Source organism: Nansenia antarctica, assembly GCF_963989245.1.
Source record: "Nansenia antarctica genome assembly, chromosome: 8".
NCBI lineage: Eukaryota > Metazoa > Chordata > Actinopteri > Argentiniformes > Microstomatidae > Nansenia > Nansenia antarctica.
In genome coordinates this window covers 6,590,459-6,615,706 of record NC_137678.1, presented here as the reverse complement: position 1 = coordinate 6,615,706, position 25,248 = coordinate 6,590,459, and the positions used below count along the sequence as shown (strand labels likewise).

The 25,248-nt window shown below is 43.3% G+C and overlaps 1 protein-coding gene across 1 annotated transcript in view; it reads right to left on the bottom strand.

The window, feature by feature from the left end:
* Nucleotides 1–23,057, bottom strand: part of pdss2 (prenyl (decaprenyl) diphosphate synthase, subunit 2) — a 74,060-nt gene extending 51,003 nt beyond the window's left edge. The window contains exons 1-3 of the mRNA XM_080538643.1: nucleotides 23,008–23,057; nucleotides 22,626–22,930; nucleotides 4,329–4,466 (exon numbers count right to left, since the gene is read on the bottom strand). Of these exons, the coding sequence (XP_080394769.1) occupies nucleotides 4,329–4,466; nucleotides 22,626–22,870 (383 nt within the window). The 5' untranslated portion in view covers nucleotides 22,871–22,930; nucleotides 23,008–23,057. The remainder of the gene's footprint in view (nucleotides 1–4,328; nucleotides 4,467–22,625; nucleotides 22,931–23,007) is intronic.
* Nucleotides 23,058–25,248: the final 2,191 nt, after the last annotated feature.

Below are 25,248 nucleotides of genomic sequence, written 5' to 3'. Positions count from 1 at the left end.
TCTCTGACTAACCAGGGTCATCTCTGACTAACCAGATCATCTCTGACTAACCAGATCATCTCTGACTAACCAGATCATCTCTGTCTAACAGGGTCATCTCTGACTAACCAGGTCATCTCTGACTAACCAGATCATCTCTGACTAACCAGATCATCTCTGACTAACCAGGGTCATCTCTGACTAACCAGATCATCTCTGACTAACCAGGTCATCTCTGACTAACCAGATCATCTCTGACTAACCAGATCATCTCTGACTAACCAGATCATCTCTGACTAACCAGATCATCTCTGACTAACAGGGTCATCTCTGACTAACCAGATCATCTCTGTCTAACAGGGTCATCTCTGACTAACCAGATTATCTCTGTCTAACCAGGGTCATCTCTGACTAACCAGATCATCTCTGACTAACCAGATCATCTCTGTCTAACCAGGTCATCTCTGTCTAACCAGATCATCTCTGTCTAACCAGGTCATCTCTGTCTAACCAGATCATCTCTGTCTAACAGGGTCATCTCTGACTAACCAGATCATCTCTGTCTAACCAGATCATCTCTGTCTAACCAGATCATCTCTGACTAACCAGATCATCTCTGTCTAACAGGGTCATCTCTGACTAACCAGGTCATCTCTGTCTAACCAGGGTCATCTCTGACTAACCAGGGTCATCTCTGACTAACCAGATCATATCTGACTAACCAGATCATCTCTGACTAACCAGGGTCATCTCTGACTAACCAGGTCATCTCTGACTAACCAGGATCATCTCTGTCTAACCAGATCATCTCTGACTAACCAGGTCATCTCTGTCTAACCAGGGTCATCTCTGTCTAACCAGGTCATCTCTGTCTAACCAGATCATCTCTGACTAACCAGATCATCTCTGTCTAACCAGATCATCTCTGACTAACCAGGGTCATCTCTGTCTAACCAGATCATCTCTGACTAACCAGATCATCTCTGACTAACCAGATCATCTCTGTCTAACCAGATCATCTCTGACTAACCAGATCATCTCTGACTAACCAGATCATCTCTGACTAACCAGATCATCTCTGACTAACCAGGGTCATCTCTGTCTAACCAGATCATCTCTGACTAACCAGATCATCTCTGACTAACCAGGGTCATCTCTGACTAACCAGATCATCTCTGTCTAACAGGGTCATCTCTGACTAACCAGATCATCTCTGTCTAACAGGGTCATCTCTGGTCTACATCATCAGGACTTCTTCATCCTGTTGCATTCTAACTGGCGTTGCAGTGAAGCTGATTAATAGTGTGAAGCGTGAACGTTTCTGTCTCTGTCTCTAATGCCCTGGTGAGAAACAAGCACCCGCCACCGGAGGAGGAGACGTGTTACAAATGCTGCCTGTCAGAAGGGAGGAGAGCTCCCCTCTACCCCCGGGGGGATCCATCAATCCTCTCCCGATCAGCTCATCAATGCGGGAGCTAATGAGCCCCGTGTTCTGGCGGGGGTGAAAGAGGGGAGATAGAAAAATAGAGAGAGAGAGAGAGTGATAGAGAGAGGTTGGGGGCAAATGAGGTGACCCAGCTGGCATTTCTACATTTTCTTTGCATGTGTGTGTGTGTGTGTGTGAGAGAGAGAGAGAGAGAGAGAGAGAGAGAGAGAGAGAGAGAGAGAGAGAGAGAGAGAGAGAGAGAGAGAGAGAGAGAGAGAGAGTATGTAATGATCACATACTGTATATGTTTGTGTACATGCGAATGTCAGTGCTGAGATGTGTTGCATGACATACTGAGAACACAATTCTCACAAAACTGAAGGCATGTTGTGAAACAATAACTCATATCTGTGTCTTCACTTGCCCAATTTGTGAGCTGATATTAATTATGTATTTTCTTTTTTATTAGTTTTATTGTAATTCCTTTTTAAAATTCTGAATTAACAATAATGGCGACGGTAGCTTATGAGTTTTGGAAAAGGACGAATTGTATAGTCAGAGAAATTAGAAATGATGTCCTTAGATAAAAGTTTATTTAGAATTGTAAATTCATATATTCAGCATAAAAAATCCCATGTCCGCAATTATGGCACATTGGATCATTCAATATTCAATATGCTTTTTTGGACAAACAAAATGCTTTCGACATAAAGTGTCTTCTCTCGTCGCTGGCTAGTCCACATAGGCTGTCGCTGACAGAGTCGATCCATGCACACTTTATCGGAAAGCTGATTACAGACTAAAATGACATTACCATATTCGGTCAATAACAAATTAGGCTAAATCAGTTAACCGAAAAAAGGCAGAAGGCCAATCTTTGCTAGGTGAGAGAGGCACCCACTCTGCCAGCTCACGTATGTTTCTGTCATGGCATGTTGTTCCTGAACATATTCCCCAAATATTAAATCACGTCGCCTCTTTTTTCAATCTTTACCAGTAGAGATCCCAGAGAAACAGTTTGATGATCGTACCCGACTGATCTCTAGGTTTGTGTGGAGAGGTCAGAAGCCTGAGGTGCGATTCAAAACGTTACAGTTACCGAAAGAACAGGGGGGTATGTCTCTCCCTTCAATCCGTACTGGGTGATACAACTTCTAAGATCGGCCATTCAGATGAACTAAGTCATTGGACAAGGGTTGCTCTTATTTTTTGGGGTACAAAGAATGTAAACACTCAAAACTGGAAAGAGACGCACGGCTATTAAGATGGGTGGCGTATGATAGAGGTTTTAAACCAGGGCAGCTGGACCCAAGACTGGACCCAAGACTTAAATGATGGATTAGGAACGGGAATTACATCATATTGCTTGAAGAGCTTCCAATATCTTATTGCTAAGCACAACCTAGAGAAACAGGTCTTTACAGCTGAGGCATCACTTCGATAGGAATATAAAGAATAATGAGGTTACTGAAATGAGTCATCAACATTTTTATTGATGCGTATAACGGCGTATAACGGCAACACCCAAGAAACTGGTGTCAAGAATTTACTTGAGTATACAACCCACCAAGAACCACTCCACCTTATATTTTACAGATAGGTGGGAGAAAGAAGCAGAGCATAGTCCTGACTGAGGAAGAATGGTTGAACATATGTAAAATACAATCCTTCACCTCCAGCTCTGGACAATGGAGAGAATTTTCATAGTTTTTTTTTTTTTTTTTTAATGGCTACATGGTTTTTTATTACTCCAAGGAGAAAATACTTTCAGGGCCGGTTTCACAGACAAGGCTTAAGCCTAGTCCTGGACTAAATCACACTTTCAATGTAAAATCTCCATTGAAGATGCTTTTTAGTCCAGGATTAGGCTTAAGCCTTGTCTGTGAAACTGGCCCTCAGAGTGGCAGACCAGGAGCTGGGAATTGCTGGAAAGAGTATAACAATTCTATGGCTGATTCCTTTCACATTTTGGGGGGATGTCCAGCAATCCAACCCTATTGGCTAGAGCTAGTATCAGAAATAAATGTGATAATGGGACATTGAGATTGAGTGTAGTTTCAGCACTGTATATCTGGGTAACATACCGACCACATTTAGTACTCAGGATAAGTACGTCCTTAAAGTATTAATGGTAGCTAGCAAAAAAGCAATAACCAAGAAATGATTGAATAAGGACCCTCCAACAAAAGGACAGTGGATAACAACAGTACAGGGAATGTCTGAGAGTCTCACCTTCTCTTTGAGATGGTGTTGAGACATTCTGGAGGTATTGGGCGACATGGTTATTATACAGGAAGGTGGATATTGCTTCTTTTCCCCTCACGTAATAGCTTTATATGGTTTATCTATATTATCACATACAAATGGTCTCTGTATGTTTTTGTTTTTATCATATGTATACACATTAGTGTTGTTCCGATACCGATACTAGTATCGGCATGGCCACCGATACGCACAAAAATGCTGGTATCGGTATCGGCGAGTACTTTACAAAAACGTAAGTTTTTTTTTTTTTTTTTTTTACTTAGAAGTTTTACAAAAACTTTACGAGTTTTACAAAGGTTTTGAGCAGTGCCAGAGTAAGTGTTAGCAATAATTTTACATCGAGGTGAGTATGCGGCTCAAAAAACATGTTTTTTTGTTTTGTTTTTTCACGCCGTGGTATCGGATCGGTACTCGGTATCGGCAAGTACTGCACGGTCAGGTATCGGTATCGGGATCAAAAAATGGTATCGGAACAACACTAATACACATTATTATTATTATTATTATTATTAATAATAAAAAGTCACGAATGTAACCAACAACTGTCATCATTATTAAACCAAATATGTAAATCAAAAAACCAAACATTTGTGGAGAAAATGGGCTGTGATCTCAGAGGGTTAAGTACTGCATGCAAATTCAACTAAATGTTTGTTACCTGGGGTAAATACCGCTGACCATGTCCTGAGGAAGGAGATCGGACGCTGTGTTGTGGCTCGGCCCGGCTGCTTTAGACATGAGCAGGACCACCAGCCCCCGCATCTGAAGGTTGTTCCTGCTGTCGTACACAAAGCCCCTGGGGAGATGGAGGAGCATGGATGAGACCAACGTTCAATAACAGGCAAGACACTCCATTTTGTATTTTATTCTACGGATCAGGTGGACTCAGAAAGGAAAGTGGCAGACTGAGGTAGAACATCTGGTACCACTAGAGGTGTGGTAGAACATCTGGTACCACTAGAGGTGTGGTAGAACATCTGGTACCACTAGAGGTGAGGTGTGGACTGTAGACCACTGGACCAAACTCACAGCCACTTTTCTTTATTTTTTTAATGAGAATACCACCTGGTTTATTACCTTGAGTTGATTTATCCGACTGCTACACCCTACACATAAAATCCACTTTTCTGACAGAGATGATACATTCCTATTGTAGTCAAGACTAGATACAGTGTATTGTAGATGATATGCTCAGTAACATTCAAAAGAAGACTAAAGAGATAGTTTACTCTTTTTTTTTATTTTTTATGTCCACATACTCTCACTCCAGCGGATTCCATTAAGGTCATGTTCTCACATGAAAGTCGGAATCAGGACCAGAAGCAAGTGGATGAGTTTGCAACATTGTTGCATCAATTATTTCTCTGATTTGCGTTCTCACAGCCCTTTATGTAAACGAAGTAGCATACGCAATCGAAGCAACAGACGTGGTAGTTGATTGGTCAGAAGAAAAAAAAAAATGCACGTTCGTCCCGCTCTTTGATCCAGATCAACACGCATGCGCTGTTGTTTTCCTATGGACAGCCCTCAGACACGCATGTCTTATCTGAAACTGGCAGCAGCCATGGGTGAGCATCTTCCAATCTCAATGGAAGCAGAGGGACACACACACACACACACCACAATGCTTTACACACCATCAACAATAACATGTTGTTCGAGTATTTCCAAAACGTCTTGCATGGTGACTTTACTGTATGTCTGCAGGGGTCATAGCTACATGGGGTGTCAGGTCCCTACTCCCTACTACACAATTCGGTGACAGCGAGTAACTACCCTGTTTGAGCATGAGACTGCACAGCAATCAAGCTGTTCAGGCACACCCATTTCAGTGCAGGGGTTTTGCAGCACAACCCTATTGGACTACGTTGGCACTGTAGGATCTGCCCGCGCCTCCCTTTCTAAAGCTCGCCTTTGTCCTTCTCCTTTAAGACAGTGAAACAACAGCAGATACCACCTAAGTGGCCTTTTTCACTACGTAGCCTATTCAATGTTTTAGGGAATCTTTAGAATGTAGTCATGCATAAAGCATTCACTACCTCAACGTCAGTGTTTAGTTGTATGAGGGATTATCAATTGAATGTGGAATGGCTGAATCCAAATCCCCTTGACAAATCCACCCTAGACTCCCATTTACTGGCCCCCTAGTTGGCAAAAAGTAGCTGTCCTTGCGCGTGGTGTTTTAGTGGATGCAAATAGGAGCAGGCTATGGACATAAAATGCATGCAATATGCATGAACATTAGACAAATAGGCTATGGTTTAAGGGTGAAGTATCCCGTCAATGAAGGAAAACACTATAAAAAAACAAAGAAATGTGGTTTAAGGGGGAACTATCCCTATCAATGAAGACAGACACTGAACAAAACAAAACAAAACAAAAAGGAGAAAAACTAATAAGAAAATCCATTCTGACTAAAACGGAATTTAGGATACTTTTGGATAGCAGGTTGTGCAGTAATTGTATGGTAATGAGCAGAGCGACACTATGCTAATGAGGTTGTGCAGCACGCAGCTCTCTCTCCTCTCTCTCCCCTCTCTCTCCCCTCTCTCTCCCCTCTCTCTCTCCTCTCTCTCTCCTCTCTCTCTCTCCTCTCTCTCTCCTCTCTCTCCTCTCTCTCCTCTCTCTCTCCTCTCTCTCCTCTCTCTCCCCTCTCTCTGGCTCTCTTGGGTGCCCCGAAAACTCCCTTTAACCTCCCACATTGCTTCTAAGCCAACAAAATGGTTAATTTGCTGCATCATGATGGTGACTCATCGACTCATCGAGGTCTACAGACTGGTGAAGAGGACTCTGCCTTTCCACAGATCCCCATTCATTTCCCTGCTTGGTCAAAGACTATCTGGCCATAATTGTAAATTGTACACGACACCTCTAACACTGAGTGATACTGTTTAGTGTTTGGTATAAAAAATTGCTTTGATTGACAACGAGGGGGGCACAGCTATTGGGTGAGGGGATGCTGGAGATTAGATTTACAATAGCAAAGAGGGGGACAAATGCAAAGACGTCAGGGGTGACTTTAATTGAAGAGCAGAATAATCAAATGGCTCCTAAATGCTTTAAACAAAGACGTCCAATGTGGCGACACTAAATCACTCATTTACGGTGGTCTGTGAGTCCATATGGATCAGCTGTGGTACAACAACCAGCCAGCACGGGGCCACACACACAGTGTGAGCCGAGCCACTGCCGTAGCCCTGGCTGCTGTGTGTGTGCAGATGAAGTATCTCGCCTCCCACGGGAGCAGTTAGACAGCGCACCTCTAATCCGGTCCCTAGGGAGCCCTGTGTGCCATGAATCACACTCCTGTTAAAAGCCCAGAGCAGACACACAGCGCCGCCCACTTCGCTCCTACCCAGACACCAGCCTCTGCAACACGGAGCCCCCGCCCACCCCCCCCCACACCTTGACCCAGGCCCTGCACCACAGGGAGGAGAGAGAGAGAGAGAGAGAGAGAGAGAGAGAGAGAGAGAGAGAGAGAGAGAGAGAGGCAGAAAGAAGGAGAGACAGAAAGAATGAAGGGAGGGGAATAGAGAGAGATACAGAAAGTATGATAGACACGTTCAAGTTTGGTGATATGAACTGGGATACAGGGGGTTGTATGACAGGATAACACAATTCTTATTCACAAGCACTCCTCTTCGAAAACAGAAATAGGAAAGCAACAAGCCTAAGACCAGTCAAGACCCGCTAACAACACGTGGAAGAGGTTGTAGCCAAAAGTGTTTTCCAACGCTTGAAGCAGAAGGCAGACTGGGTTGAATAGTGAAGTCTTTGTGAGAATAGGGATATGATCTATAGTAGAGGGGCCATATCTCTGATAGGGATATGATCTATAGTAGAGGGGCCATATCTCTGAGAGGGATATGAATGATCTATAGTAGAGGTGCCATATCTCTGATAGGGATATGATCTATAGTAGAGGGGCCATATCTCTGAGAGGGATATGAATGATCTATAGTAGAGGTGCCATATCTCTGAGAGGGATATGATCTATAGTAGAGGGGCCATATCTCTGATAGGGATATGATCTATAGTAGAGGGGCCATATCTCTGAGAGGGATATGATCTATAGTAGAGGGGCCATATCTCTGATAGGGATATGCCTAATCAACCGACCACTTAATTGACAGATCTTTAAATCCAATAATCAGAAACTGACCAATGAAAATATAGCCTAACCGTTTCATATTCACATACAGAATACCAGATTTTCCTGATTTTAAACCCACAGTTTGTAAACTTCAAATCACTCAATTAACCATCGTTGTTGATGACTTAGTCATGCACATTCCCACTGTCTAGTAGCTCTTTCATTGGGGCAGCATGTTCATAGAAGTATCATCACACTGCTGAATAGCCTTCATATTTATTACAATAATTACACCATATACCGGTAATCTATATACAACTCCCACGGCCGCATATTTCGTACCAGCAGGGGCACTAACGAGAGTAAAGAGAAAATGTGCTCGGTCCAATTGGAGATTACCCTAAATGGTAATCTGACTTATTTCCATCGGACAGTATCTATCTATCTCTATATATGGTAAATGGACTGCACTTATATAACGCCTTTATCCAAAGTGCTTTACAACGGCCTCTCATTCACCCATTCACACACACATTCACACACCAATGGCGGCAAGCTGCCATGCAAGGCGCTGGCCCGCTCACTGGGAGCAATTTTGGGGTTCAGTGTCTTGCCCAAGGACACTTCGACATGTGGCCAGCCGGGGCTCGAACCCGGGGCTCAAACCGCCAGCCGGGGCTCGAACCGCCGATCTGCCAACCTTGAGATCATTAGATGGTGGCTCTACCTCCCGAGCCACAGCCGCCCCACATGATCAGCCTCAGCAAGCACTGAGCAGATTCTCTGATGTTGAGGGGTGCTTATTTTACTTTTTGCAGCAGGTGATTTGTAGATCAGTGATTCTGTGCAGCACTTTGTTCAAACCAGCGCGTCTCTCTACTGGGTAAGAACCTACGGCACCGGGGATTCCCAGGTGGTCTCCCATCCAGGTACTAACCCGGCCCAACCCTGCTTAGATGAAGAAGTCGGAAGAATAATGTCACCGATCATCCATATAGAACAACCGTGGGCACCTCCACACACTGCCGGCGAGCCAGACTGCCCTGCCCAATCTCACCCTTTTTCGGGGGCGGGTAACATAGGACCCTTTTTGAGCGGGGAACATAGGACCCTTTTAGAGCAGGGAACATAGGACCCTTTTAGAGCAGGGAACAAAGGACCCAGGGGACGTAGGGATGACTCCCACAGTATGGTTAGTATACAGTATACTTTAAGACAGGACACAGTATGAATATTGGGGCACAGCCTGTGACTACTATCAGAAATCAAGTTGTCAATCACACATCCCTTTGTGACGGTGCACGGGAAATCAATACTACAAAGATGTTAACACTGTGAAATCATTTACAGTAATGTACAGAAAGTATTTTGACAAACTAGCAGGTAAAATCAGTGGTAATACAGAAGGACTGCAAAACCAAATGTTCCGTCCCTGAGGAGATCCTGGACAAGGCTGTTGCCTGAATATGGCAGATGATTAATATTTACGCCAGTCTCCACGCCATGGCACATCAATCAATCCCAAACCCTCTCCTGCAAAGGGGTGGGGCAAGAATGAGTGCAGGGAGAGATGGAGAGAAAGAGGGGGAGAGATGGAGAGAAAGAGGGGGAGAGGTAGAGAGAGATGGAATAGTGAGAAAGAGGGGGAGAGGTAGAGAGAGATGGAGAGAAAGAGGGGGAGAGGTAGAGAGAGATGGAATAGTGATCATTTAGTCATACATGTTTATAGTTGCAGACCTACCGTATTTTCCGCCCTATAAGGCGCACCGGAGTATAAGGCGCACCTTCAATGAATGGCCTATTCTATAAATTTTTTCATATACAAGGCGCACCGGCTTATAAGGCGCACCGGCTTATAAGGCGCACTGTCGGTTTTTTTGTTTGACTGGGGTTGCGTTACGCCCAAGCTCCACCTACTGCGTTGCGTCACCTCTCCATCTGTGTTGTGTCAACTTCCCGTTGTCCAAGCTCCACCTGAGCGTTGTCACCATCAACGTTCTACCTGCTCCACTGTCAAAAATATATATTTTTCCACCTCAAGTATCAGCCGTTCGTCATCCATTTTTGCAACAAGCGTCAAGGACCTGCGGTGATTCACAGCTGACTCGCGTGAATAGCAATTCGCAATAGCTGCAACCACGAGATATAGAGTAGTTAGCTACAAGCATTTTCAATCTGCTATTATCTCTATTAGTGGATTAACCGCTGTGGTGATTTAACAGCTGATAAAAATACATCAAGTAGACTACAAACAGAGCAAAACAACACCAGAAAACAACCAATAGGCTATACAATTATAACCAACAACCAATATGTGACAGCTCCTGGTGAAATGTGCAACGTACTTTTTCAGTTTTTACACATGCTTAAACTACAGATTGTAAGCTTTCAAATGATGTGTCATACATTCAAACCAGAGAAAGATTGAACACGACAGGCGTATTTGAATGTTGGTTCATCTCAAACACTGAATGGGAGAAAAGTGAATCTGACCAAACCACAACAAACGCTGCTAGCGGCTAACAGCTAACAAAACACATCGCTACGAAGGTCTAAACTGTATTTTAATAACATGACAACATACTGGGAGAACATCGACATGCTAAAAACACATAACTACACATAACTAGATGAACACACAGTTCTTGCTTTTGAACACGAGCTAAAACGAAAGTATGTTTACAAATCAACCCTCCCTTACCGGTAGCCTCCGGCAAACGAGAATAATGAATCCAATACACAAATGATAAGTGTTTAGTAGGGTTGGGTATCGTTTGGGTTTTATCCGGTACCGGTTACTAACCGATACTTTAAAAACGGTACCGGTACCAAAACGGTACTTAATTCGGTACTTTTTTTTAAAATATATATATATAATATATATATAATAATAATAACACGGTCGACAACATTAAACAGCTTTTCACTTTTTTATTGCTGAGGCACAATAACCACAGTTACTCCTACAACCACAGTTACACCTACAACCACAGTTACTCCTACAACCACAGTTACACCTACAACCACAGTTACAACCACAGTTACACCTACAACCACAGTTACACCTACAACCACAGTTACAACCACAGTTACACCTACAACCACAGTTACACCTACAACCACAGTTACAACCACAGTTACACCTACAACCACAGTTACACCTACAACCACAGTTACAACCACAGTTACTCCTACAACCAGTTACACCTACAACCACAGTTACACCTACAACCACAGTTACACCTACAACCACAGTTACAACCACAGTTACACGTACAACCACAGTTACTCCTACAACCACAGTTACAACCACAATTACTCCTACAACCACAGTTACACCTACAACCACAGTTACACCTACAACCACAGTTACAACCACAGTTACACGTACAACCACAGTTACTCCTACAACCACAGTTACAACCACAATTACTCCTACAACCACAGTTACACCTACAACCACAGTTACTCCTACAACCACAGTTACAACCACAGTTACACCTACAACCACAGTTACACCTACAACCACAGTTACAACCACAGTTACACCTACAACCACAGTTACAACCACAGTTACACCTACAACCACAGTTACACCTACAACCACAGTTACAACCACAGTTACACCTACAACCACAGTTACACCTACAACCACAGTTACATTGTTGAGCCAACAATATAAACATAGGTTAAATAATGTTACTGACTGTAGCTAAATATTTGCTGCTGCCTGTCTTGGATAGGACCCTCTTGAATGCTGTACCACATAACGACACCTGGGTTGGGTGCGGATCAGACGGTCTGCCTGACCTCCACACACCCCTCACCCTACTCCCCCTCCCCCAGTCCAGCTAACACCATCCATCCTGGGCCTACCTACCTGCATGTTTAATCTCTCAATCCCCCGTCCCTTTCCTGGTTAAATAAAACAAAACAAGAAATCATAGAGGGCGAATGTCCACTGTCCCCCTCTTTAAATAAATAAACGGAAACATTATTACTAACCTGAGGAAATGCTGTCATCATCATCCTCAATGGGAATGGCGATCTCCGCCTCCGCCTCCCCCTCTCCGGAGGTGCTTGCTGCTCAGCCGAAGGGCGGGTGAACTTGCGCAAGCTGTCAAACACGGAGCACCCTTCTACCCTTAAATGTATCGCGTGCGTTGTCAGGTGTTTCATCAAGTTCGATGTGTTGCCTGCTTTACACACGAATGATTTAAAACATTTTGAGCACTTCGCGTTGTTTTCATCGAGCCGGGTGAAATGCAGCCACACTTTAGAACGCTTCATTGCGGTCTTCATTGCGGTCTTCGGCATTCTCGGTGACCTCGTAGCTAGGCTAGCTAGCGAAATTAGATAACATGATTATGATTATTATGATGATAATAATAATATCAATACAATAATACAATCACTAACTATATTACTACACTTACTATAAACTCACTCTTCTTCTTCTCAACACAACTGCTCACCTCACTACCACGCACGCACTGATTGGAAATTGGAAACAGGCGATGTCACTCACGTCACGACTCAAGTCACGTGTGGTTGACTGTTGCATGACACCGGACACCAGGGGAAGATTTTTTTTTTTTAGAAAAGTACCGAAATGAGGAACCGAAATCTCCTTTGCGATTCGGTACGGGTACATACCGAATGTAAAGTAACCGGTACCTACCGGTACCGATTTTCGGTACCCAACCCTAGTGTTTAGTGATCGTTAAACTGTTGTTTATTATATCGAGTGGGTACTTTAAAACTTCAAGTTGAAAGCACCAAGAATCTCACTTTGTTCCCTCGGAAACTCTGTTTAGTCTTCTTTACTTGGGGTCTTGTGGTGTGGGACTGTGAGTAAGCACAACACCGGTGTTTACTGATTACCGTAATGCTGCAAGCGGTGTGAGTGTCCGAATTGAACAGTTGGGTGAGTACGGCATCCATTCAGAGCACATGATAGAATAACAATAGCATTCGCGGAGATTCCAAGATGGCGGCCGTCGTTTACTGATTACCGTAATGCTGCAAGCGGTGCGGCTTTGTAGTTTACCAGTCGTACTGAAACATTTTATTATTATTAAAAAAAAAATATTGGTCATGTAATTTTTACATTTTGATCCATATATAAGGCGCACCGGGTTATAAGGCGCACTGTCGTTTTTTTTTTTTTTTTGGGACTTTTAAGTGCGCCTTATAGGGCGGAAAATACGGTATGTACAGTGAGGGAAATAAGTATTCAACACAAAGAATGTTTCAAATCAACATAATTCCATTGCAGCTATTTACAAATTGTATGGAAACGGCTTAATTCGATTCCATACAGATTCTTCCTTTACAACATCAGAAGTAGGGATGTCCCGATCCGATATTGATATCGCTGCGATATCGGTCCTGAATGCTGGATCGCAGATCGCACCAGAAAGAAAATAGGCAGCGATCTGGGGCGTCACTCACGTGATGACAACAGTAGTAGTCAGTGGTCACGGCCACGGGCATGAGAGTTGGCTAGTAGCTACCTGTGTGTAATGAGTCTGACAATGTCATGATGCCAGCTGGTGAAATCATAAACCATGTGCTTAAGTAATTGTTCGGTTATTTACATAGTCCGAAACTACAGACGGTAAGCTTTCAAATGATGCGTCATACATTGAAATCGGAAAAGAATTCAAGACGACATGAGCATTTGAATGTTGGTGCACCGAATGGGAATGCGACAGGAGAAAAGTGACTGACCAAACAACAACAAACGCTGCTAACAGCTAGCGGCTAACAGTGGTACATCGCTAGGAACGTCTAACTGCGTTTTTATAACATCACAGCATGCTGAGAGAACATGGACATGCTAAAAACACATAACTACACATAACTAGATGAACACACAGTCCTTGCTTTTGAACACAAGCTAAAACGAAAGTATGTTTACAAGTCATTATCACTTACTGGTAGCCTCCGACAAACGAGAACAGTTAATCCAATCCACAGATTATAAGTATTTAGTGATCGTTAAACCAGGGCTCTCAAGTCTCACGCATTGGGCGTGAGACACACGCATTTCAATCCGTTCACACGCTCACACGCCAAATAGAACAGGTAGAGAATCAAGTGAGTTCCCTCTGGTTCCCCTAGAGTTCAGAAGGCCACGCACCAGCTAATCAAATAAAAAAATATAGCTACCGAACAGCCAATCAGAAAATAATAGCATTGCTGTATCCGGGTAACATTTTTATATTCCCGCTACAACAAACAACGTTCTGATTCCAACGACACGGGCTGACTGGAGCTATTGATTCAGATGCTCGCTACACAGAAGAGGACAGATTATTTGAATTGATCATTCACATCTCGAAGTGGCTACAGACTGGTCAACGTGGGAGAAGACCATATCCTTTGACGCTGAGACTGTGTGTGTGTGTGATTTTTTTAAAAACTTTTTTACAAATTGATGTCATTTATCAGATCAGACCCCGTCCCTCCCCGCCGCCGCCAAAATCTCACTCTGAACTCTGTTAAAAACTTGAGAGCCCTATTAAACTGTTTTTTATTATATGTACAAATGGCAAATCAATTATAGGACCCTTTTAAAAGTTTTTTTTTCTTCATAACAGGCAACTTGAAGTTTTAAAGTACCCACTAAAGTACCCACTTTAAAACTTCAAGTTGCCTGTTATGAAGAAAAAAAAACTTTTAAAATGGTCCTATAATTGATTTGCCATTTGTACATATAATAAAAAACAGTTTAATAGGGCTCCACAAAATGTAACCTCCACTGCGCACAGCTTGCATATGGCTTTGCTTTTGTCCTGCTCATCTCTATCGTCATAATTTGTACATGTAAAATGCACCCAGACATCTGCCTTTAAGCCTGGTGGTGACTTGAGTGTCCCTGCCATCGCCATGTTTTTCGATTTTACAGTGTTGAGACCTCTCGTTGCGTGAGATATGATCAATTCTTGTAGCGTGAGATCTGGCCACGAGATCTCGTTGCGGGTTGAAGCTGCAAGCAGGAAAATGCATGAAAGATCGATCTCGGGATTTATGAATCGATAATCGCTCATTCAATGAAGATCGATTCAGAATCGGGAAATCAATTTTTTTAACCCAGCCCTAGTCCCGACGTCCCGGGCAATCCAATGGAAGCATCCAGGCAACAGCCTTCCCATAGAAATACATCATGTCATCACCAAAGCCTCCCCATATATACATCATGTCATCACCACAACCTCCCCATAGAAATACACCATGTCATCACCACAACCTCCCCATAGAAATACACCATGTCATCACCACAACCTCCCCATAGAAATACATCATGTCATCACCACAACCTCCCCATAGAAATACATCATGTCATCACCACAGCCTCCCCATAGAAATACACCATGTCATCACCACAACCTCCCCATAGAAATACATCATGTCATCACCACAACCTCCCCATAGAAATACACCATGTCATCACCACAACCTCCCCATAGAAATACACCAGGCCATCGGAGCGTGCTCACATTTCCGCACCAGAACAAGATGTACAATCCTGTATATAAATAAATTCAATCCTGTATGTACAATCCTGTATATAAATAAATTCTTACATGTGCCGTTTGACAGAGGATGATGGTAGAAATATGTGTAAAGTTATCTATCTAACATTAGGTTGATTTGTGCATTTCCATGTCGCATGTTTCCCCTTTGATGGCATATGTCACTATAGCTGTGGCACTTAAACCAAAACATGCAATCTAATCCGAGCAGTTGTTATTATGTAATTTTATTGATGGGTGTGGAGAACAGTGAGCAGGAGACTGGAGGTGAGCAGTGAGCAACCCAGTGCATGATAGCAGTGATGGGTTTTTAATCATGTAATAATAATAATAACTTTAATTCATATAGCGCCTTTCAAAAAGCCCAAGGACGCTTTACAAGGGAATGATCGGACAGACAAAACAGAAAACAAACAAACAACGCAAAACTGAAACAATGACTAGGGGCCAAAGGCCTTGGAGAACAGATGAGTTTTGAGGGCTAATTTGAAGGAGCTGTTTCTCCAGCATTCCTGTCACATCGGATTTCAAAACGCCATAAAAATAAATCTGTGCAGATTAGGGCTGCACGATTTGGGGAAAAAATCGAATTGCGATTATTTGGACAGATATCGCGATTGCGATTAATTTGCGATTATTATTTTTTTAAATAGCAAAAAAAAAAAAAAAAAAAAAAAACGTTTTTGTAAAGTGTGGCCATATCTCCGGCTAGGAAGGTCGTATCAACGTGCAGTTTGTTTGTACGTCTTCAGGGGACTTAGAGGCTCCCTCCTCTAGCACCCCCACAGCCCGAGCTACGAGTGAAAGAACTAAACTTACATTGGGTTGCTTTAAAGTTGGGTTGCTTTAAAATCAAGCTTCAGATTAAAACATGTGATGGAGCATTACTAACCTGACTCAGGTGGTTTGTTTCACACAACCATCTAGGAAAGCTTAATTGGAAGCTGTTTGGAAAAGGGCAGGTACTTTCAAAAAATACTTGGCAGGTGATTGGATGAATCTATCTATTTTCAGAGAGCATTACCACATGATACCATCAAACTACTTCTGCTGAAGCCATTATCCACCATGAATGTTGCTATTGCTAGCTACCGAAACGTGGGCGTTTCACGTGCGATGTTGTTGGTGTGCGTTCATTGACGTTGACGTTCATTGACGTTCACGTTCATTGTTGACGTTCATTGTTGACGTTCATTGACGTTGACGTTCATTGACGTTGAATCCGACGCGCTGTATGACGTATCCCATACGGGTAGTGGTGGTCTAGTGAGTTGGACTTGTGATCGGAAGGTTGTGTGAGTTCAAATCCCGCCTGAAACCACACCACTACTAGTGTGCCCTTGAGTAAGGCATTTAGCCCTCAGTTACTCCAGGGGGAATGTCCCTGTAATTCGTAATTGTAAATCGCTTTGGATTAAAAGCGTCAGCTAAATAGCAAAAAAAAAAAAAAAAAAAAAAAAATCGCAGGCTTTGCGATTAGCTAATCGCATAATTTCAAATCGCGATTTCGATTTAAAATCGATTAATCGTGCAGCCCTAGTGCAGATGTCTAACGTCATCTATCTAATGTTACATGTTTTAAGGCTGATCTGTGCATGGTGGTGCCGCATTTCATGTCGCATTTCCCCCCTTTGATGGCATATGACGCTATAGCTATGGCATTTATTAAACCAAAACTGTGCTCCGTGTCTACTAACGTTATCTAACGTTACATATTTTAAGGCTGATTTGTGCATGATAGTCATGCATTTTGACATATTTCCATGTCGGATTTCCGCCCTTTGATGGCATATGAGGCCTGAAATTTAAGTTCAGCTGCAAAGTTGTTGCACTGTTCTCTTATATCAGTGCAGACTGGCAGGGTAGGAGCACGGGGGGTTGCTAGCCTACAGAGCACTGTTATTCTGTCATTCATCGACCAGAAAATTAAGCATTGTGCTTTTTTATTTGATGACTTGTTTGATCGATTGATAGGATGAAACTTGTGTGAATGAATCGCAAGCGTCCATGCTTTTCTATGACACTAGCGATGACGTATCAGGGTCTTGAAGGGTCGTCCCATTTCATAGGGGAAGATTACAACCACTACGCCTTGTGTCTCTGTTCAGAGGCCTTGGCTCCAAAGTGAGTGGCACTCCAGATTCAGAACGAGCTGTAGGGAAGGGAAACGGGACTGGGCCTTAGGGTCTGTAAAACCTGTCCAATAACTGAACATATTGTTTTTCCAAACACATTTAAAGACTTTTTTTGTTTTTCTTAGACACTTCTCCAAATGTTTGACCAGAAGTCATAGCCTTTCCCTATCCCTATTCTTATGGTGGAAGATGTTCGAGAAATCTATTTCGGACTTAATTTCCCCCCAAAATAGATTCTTAGCTTTCATTTGACACCCAATTTCATTTGTTCTAATAAGTTGGTCCTCATGGGTCTTTTAGATGGATCTGCCCATAGCCTATTGTTCAATGGGGCAGCTGTGTCTCAGGAGGTAGAGCTGCCGTCTAATGATCGCATGGTTGGCAGATCAGCGGTTCGAGCACCGGCTGGCCACATGTCGAGGTGTCCTTGGGCAAGACACTGAACCCCAAATTGCTCCCAGTGAGCGGGCGGGCCGGCGCCTTGCATGGTAGCTTGCCGCCATTGGTGTGTGAATGTGTGTGTGAATGGGTGAATGAGAGGCTGTTGTAAAGTGCTTTGGAATAAGGCGCTATATAAGTGCAGTCCATTGACCAGTTACCATTTAATGTGGCTGACACTCTTCGTGTAGTCATACAATAGAGGGAACACAAGTTCAAAACAATTTAAGTAAATTACTGGAAGAAGAAGTCAAACTGTCTCAAGGTCTTCCCAGCATACCAAGTGAGAAGTTCCTCTCTCCCCTGAGCCACTGTCTCTCTCTGTAACTCCAGACTTTGGGGCAAAGTTAGCTGAGCTGCATTTTTTAAGAATGAAAGGGAAGGGAAAACAGAAACACAACTCCACGAGGGTCTGCCTGTCTGCTGCTGTGGATATTTTTACCCGCTCTGCGTCTTGGGCGGAGACACAGAGGGAAATAGGAACCAGCCAACCCAGGCTGACAGTGAGGAGTCAGACAGGCAGAGGTCCACTTCGCCCGCTGTGCTACAACACCCAAATGGATTGTCATATCAGATTTAGGTGTATAGGTTATTACACCCTTGGGCTATGGTTTCCAACACACTCATCTGCATGGCGGGATCGGGTTCCAGGCCAGCACTCTCTTTATCACTCCCTGTCCCTTGCCCTCTTACTTATAGCGACCCGTCTATACCTAGTCCAGAGAGACGGCACTGGGGGTCACTCTGGCAGTCAAAGTTCTCACCATCGTTCAGATAAATGCGCTCCAACTTTAAAGTGATGGTTGACTATTTTGACACTTTTTTTTGACATTTCTTTTTGTTGACAATTGATCAGGATGGTTTTGAAATGCTTACCCTTGTTATTTAGTTATTCCCCCAACACTTAATTTGAAGATAGACTGTAGTAGAGTAAAGTAAACAGGGTAGTTTTTTGCTCTAAACAAGACCAAAACGTCCTTTTAGAAATTCCACAGCTCCTGTATATTACTGGACTTTTGTAGTGTTTTCGTGCAAATCTGAACTATGTAGACAAAGTTTGAGTTCTGACGGGGTTTTTGGGCGACCCGACACCATAAGATACTTTGATATAAACATTAGCCTACTTTGAAATAATTATTTTGCAATTTGACCACTTACAACCCTAAGAAGACATATAGTTACACTTACACAAATAGCATTGGAATTTCTAAAATGATGTTTTGATGCTTAATGGAGCAAGAAGCTGTCTGCCACATGTTCTTCTGATTCACCTCCAAAGTTGAGCTGTCGTGGCTGCTGAACCTAACTAAATGCATACAGGACATACACTGCCTCACTTAAGTAATGGGACACACTTCTTATACATAGTCCCCCTATTTCAGGGCACCAAAAGTAATGGGACAGAGTCATGTAATGTCCAAATGAAGTAGGCCTACTCGTGTTTAGTATATGGTCGACAATCCTTCGCACGCACTTTGACCCCAACTGACACTGGGTCTCTTCTCTGGTGATGCTCTGCCAGGCCTGTACTGTAACCATGGTGATGCTCTGCCAGGCCTGTACTGTAACCATGGTGATGCTCTGCCAGGCCTGTACTGTAACCACGGTGATGCTCTGCCAGGCCTGTACTGTAACCATGGTGATGCTCTGCCAGGCCTGTACTGTAACCACGGTGATGCTCTGCCAGGCCTGTACTTTCAGTTGTTGTTTGTTTAGGTCTTTCTGCCTACAATTTTATTATAAGATTGTGCAATGCATGTTCAATTGGATTTAAATCTGAATGTTGACTTGGCCAGTCAAGAACTTAGGCTAACTTAGCACTGAAAAACTCCCTTGTAGCGATGGCAGTATGTTTGGGGTCGTTGTCTTACTGTATGATGATGAAGCGTCATCCAATTAATTTGGAGGCATTAGCTTGTACTCCAGCAGACAAGATGTTTCTGTTCACTTCAGAATACATTCTGCTGCTGCTGTCAGCAGTTATATCGTCAATTAGGCCTAAGACAAGTTAGCCAGTTCTAGTGGCCGCTATAAATGCCCAAACCATAACATCCTCTCCACATGTTTCACAGATGAGGTGGTATGTTGTAAATCTTAGTTTTTTTTCTTGCAATCACTCTGACACATGATAATAATAATCTCATCTGTCCACAAGACCTCTGCAGGCTTTTTAGGTACTTTTTAGCTAACTCTAACCTGACTATCCTTTTTGAGAATAACTAGTGCTTTGCACCTTGCAGTGAAGCCTCTGTGGTTCAGCTGGTAACGTCTGCAGATGGTCTCTTCACGCCTGCCTCCCGGAGAGAGTTTCTGATCTGTGGGAATGTCCCGGTCAAGTCCCGCAGCACCTACAAATCCCTCCACGCCTGCGCCCCCCAGTACCTAACTGACCTCCTCCCCCAGCATACCCCTTCCCGGAACCTGCGGTCCACCCCCCGCACCAACCTACGGACCTTTGGGGACAGAGCCTTCAGCGTGGCTACACCTACTCTCTGGAACTCCCTCCCCAGAGTGATCCGCAACGCCCCCACCCTGGACTCCCTCAAATCAGCCCTCAAAACCCATCTGTTCACCAAGGCCTTTGGCCCCTAGTCACTGTTTCTGTTTTGTTTTGTTTGTTTTCTGTTTTGTCTGTCTGACCATTAGAATTGTAAAGCGTCCTTGGGTTTTATGAAAGGCGCTATACAAATCCAAGTTATTATTATTATTATTGTAATGTTTTTTATTTATTTATTATGGTGAGCATTCTTCGGCCATCCTCTGTAGACAGTTTTCCTTCCGTTTGTGATTTTCTTTTTAATGATGTTCCAAACTGTTGATGGCAGTTGGCAAGCCTAAGGTTTTACTCTGATAGTTATTTTCAGATTGTTCAGTCTAATAATGGCTTTGTTGACATTTTGGTCCTCATGTTGACAGACAGTAATAGCAGACTCCAAAGGCAAAGCCTGGAATCAATCCTCATTGACAGCTCTCTCATGCCTGCAAACATGATGACAGGACACACCTGCCTTAGCTAACACCTGCTAATCTGTCAATTGTCACATTACATTTGGTTCCCTGAAATAGGGGGAATATGCCTAAAAAGGTGTTTTCTAAATAGATTTAGAATCTAGAGATTTAGATTTCTAAACACAAATACAATGAAATAAAATATTTGATTACAAATCCAACCTTTTGGAGTACAGAGCCAAATTTAGAAACAATTCTTCCCTGTATCATTACTTACCAGGCACTTTATAATCACATTCATATAAGAGTTGTACCATTTGTACATTATATATATATATATATATATATATATATATATATATATATATACACCTGCCAGCACTTGAAGCCCAAAACGAGAGTGAATACCAACAGAAGAATATTGCAGGGAATTTTGGCAAATATTTTTGGGCCGCTACCCACACGTTTAGCTGTGTTACTCATTCCACGGATGCATGATCCTTACAAGTTGTACCTCGTTGTAAAGGTGACTAATCAGGCTTTCCAACGATATAAAATACAATACCAGTTGGTATTATTAAAGGGGAGGAATAATGAGTCCATGGTTTCTGGGGCAAACACAATACTTGTTCATAGAATCTATTGACATGATATGACTGATAGTATTTGTTTTTTCTTTTGTTTTCATCAACTAAGTTTGCTCTGCTTTGTCTTGGTTTGTTATTTTTGGACCCTCCACTGTCGGAGACAACACACCCTCCAATTCATGTCTTGTATTTTGTGTTTCGTGTAACTGAGATGAGATAGTAAACTTATTCCTGAAGCTCAAATACCCCCATCGGCACTAAACAAACACAAAACAAACAGAAGATGTAGTGTGCTAGCTATGGACGGGTTCACCACTTGTCTGTCCAAACTTTGATGCAAAGCTTTGAATCCCTAAGCAACCTGCCCAATGGTGAACATGTTGTTTGACGTAGAGCATTCACATTCACGCCACATGAACGCTGGGCAAATGGAGGAGGTGCTGTCATTCATTGGAGGAGACACAAAAACACAAAGTGCACCATGAACTACAGGAGACCAATCAAACGGCAGTATGGACTTGAAGTGGCAATCAGGTAAGAACAATTGTTCATTGTTCAATGTCGAACATAAATAACACAATTATCACGATGACACTGGATATGTGCAGAGTTCAATACTAGCATATCAACGCTTATCCAAACTAACAGAACAAGCAACATCTCTGAACAGAACTACCACCCTCGCGGCTGAAATATCTGTGCTTCATACAAATCGCAGGACCACGGAGCAAAGGTCTTCAACTCTTTTATTGTACATCTTTGATATCCATCCTCTATGAGGGTCAGTAAAAAACAAACTGTCACTCTGTTACCACGGCAACTAACAGGTGTCCATCAAGAAGGACCTCCTGCCTAGGCATTGTTATCATTAAGATGTCCCAACCTGTGCCTGTCATAAAATGGAACTTAAACTTTATATTGGTAATTAAAACATATTCATATGGCAAGTATTACAATAGCCACAGTCCAGAATCTCTACAAAGTCCTCTCTGTCTACCTGTCTGTCCTCCCTGTCTACCTGTCTGTCCTCTCTGTCTACCTGTCTGTCCTCCTGTCTGTCCTCTCTGTCTACCTGTCTACCTGTCTACCTGTCTGTCCCCTATGTCTACCTGTCTGTCCCCTATGTCTACCTGTCTGTCTACCTGTCTGTCTACCTGTCTGTCTACCTGTCTGTCTACCTGTCTACCTGTCTGTCCCCTAGTAAAGTCTTACCTGGCCGTCTTCAGCAGGGGGTGTCTGGTGCCCACCAGTTTCCTGACGTGCATGGCCACGTTACTGAGCTCGTCGCTCAGCAGGCAGCGCAGGCTCAGGAAGGAGGTGGGGTAGCCCACGATCTTCTCCGCCTCCGAGACCACCTTAGTCCAATCTGACGGCGAGGCATTGGAGAACAGACTGATGGTCCTCTGGCCACGACTCATCAGACCCACGCGACAGAGTCGAGACCCCATGACCGCCATCGCTGCTGGCTGGTTGTCTGTCTGCCTCTAGTTCCTAGCCTCTAGCTCCTAGCCTCTTACCTCTAGTTCCTAGCCTCTAGTTCCTAGCCTCTAGCTCCTAGCCTCTAGTTCCTAACCTCTAGCTCCTAGCCTCTTACCTCTAGTTCCTAACCTCTAGTTCCTAGCCTCTTACCTCTAGTTCCTAGCCTCTAGTTCCTAGCCTCTAGCTCCTAGCCTCTAGTTCCTAACCTCTAGTTCCTAACCTCTAGTTCCTAACCTCTAGCTCCTAGCCTCTTACCTCTAGTTCCTAACTTCTAGTTCCTAACCTCTAGTTCCTAACCACTGTTTCACAGTGAACTTAAACCCTGTTTAGAGTCTCAAAGACACAAGCACAAATGAATATCTGTCTCTGTCTCTCTCTGTCTCTGTCTGTCTGTCCCTGTCTCTCTCTGTGTCTCTCTGTCTCTCTCTCTGTCTCTCTCTGTCTCTGTCTTTGTCCTTGTCCCTGTCTCTGTCTCTGTATCTGTATCTGTCTCTGTCTCTGTCTCTGTCTCTGGACGTCCAGCGACACACGCCGACCGTAATTCAAAGTAACAAAGCGAGTTCAGATGTTTCCAGGGATGGCCTGGGGGATTCACTTGTAGAGCCAGAAACGTGTCCGGTAGGGCTCCCTATCCACCCATGCCGACACGGAGGAGTCAGACACACTGTGATGGGATCGCTGTCACCGGCGCTGTGGACAATGTCATGTTCAATGGATCGTCTTCAACACGTCTCTGAACGGAGTAACCAACAGTCTCAGTGATCGGACACTTCCTAGTTCATCCTAAAAAGAGTTGGACACTTAATTCCTTCCAGATAAGTCGTGCGGTCAGAATCCGTACGACCTGCAAGCATATCCAACTCAGGAGGCCGCCATCTTTGACGAGTCGAAATACGGCATGTCGCAAAACATGCAAAAAAAATAATCTGTTCAATTGTGCAGATTCGGCAGAAAAAAAGCAACACATAATTAATTCATAAATAAGAAAAATAATCGTCACGTTAAAAGAGAGGCTGAAATCATCTCGTACTGACGTGAAAATATATTTGTATATATTGCGTGAATACTTGACAGTTAAATGATCTGATATTCATGTGAAAACATGGAGTTAATAAGAGATAATTATCAGGTTAATTCGAAATTAAAGTGTAACCTACATAGCGACTGTGTACACGATCTGAGAATGGTCTCATTGTAATGCATGGGATATCACACACACACAGGAGGAGATATCACACACACACACACGCGCGCGCGCGCACACACACACACACACACACAGGAGGAGATATCACAAACACACACACACACACACACACAGGAGGAGATATCACACACACACACACACACGCGCGCGCACACACACACACACACGCGCGCGCACACACACACACACACACACACGCACACACACACACGCGCACACGCGCACACACACACACACACACACACACACGCACACACACACACACACGCACACAGGAGGAGGTATCATTGTAAACAAGTTGGAAATAGACAAATAGAGAAAAACGGACATGGTTGTCTTCTTCAGAGGCTGGATGCGCACTAGCCTCTATTCACATGGAATCGTGCATTGATCATGCAAATGCAGTGGCCTCCATTGGAAGTATTGGAAAGAGGAAGCATTTTGTCTTCTTTTAGCTCGACACTCCAACAGTTTGGATTTTAAATAAAACAATGACTATGGGGGTAAACGTAGAGATTCTCAGCTTTAATTCTTTATTACATTTTTTCAGATTGTGTTTCGCCATTTAGAAAGGTCCCCCTATTTAAGGGCTCTAGAAGAAAAAAAATCACATTCACAGTCCAAATAATGTATTAATGTTTAGCATTTGGTTGATCTTGGCCAATCCTTTGTATGCAAAAACTGCCTGAAGTCTGCCATCCATTGATCCCACCAGATGCTGTGTATATTCTCTGGTGATTCGTGTTCAACTGTTGTTTGTTTTAATGTCTTTTTGCCTACAATCTTATCATCAGGAAATGAAATGCACATTCTATTGCATTTGAATCTGAACATTGACTTGGCCAGTACCCTTCCACTTTTTAACCCTGAATAACTCCCTAGTTGCTATGGCAGTATGTTTAGGGTCATTGTTTTAATAATAATAATAATAATAATAACTTGGATTTGTATAGCGCCTTTCATAAAACCCAAGGACGCTTTACAATTCTAATGGTCAGACAGACAAAACAGAAAACAAACAAAGCAAAACAGAAACAATGACTAGGGGCCAAAGGCCTTGGAGAACAGATGGGTTTGAAGGGCTGATTTGAAGGAGTCCAGGGTGGGGGCGTTGCGGATCACTATGGGTCACTATCACATTTTACTGTA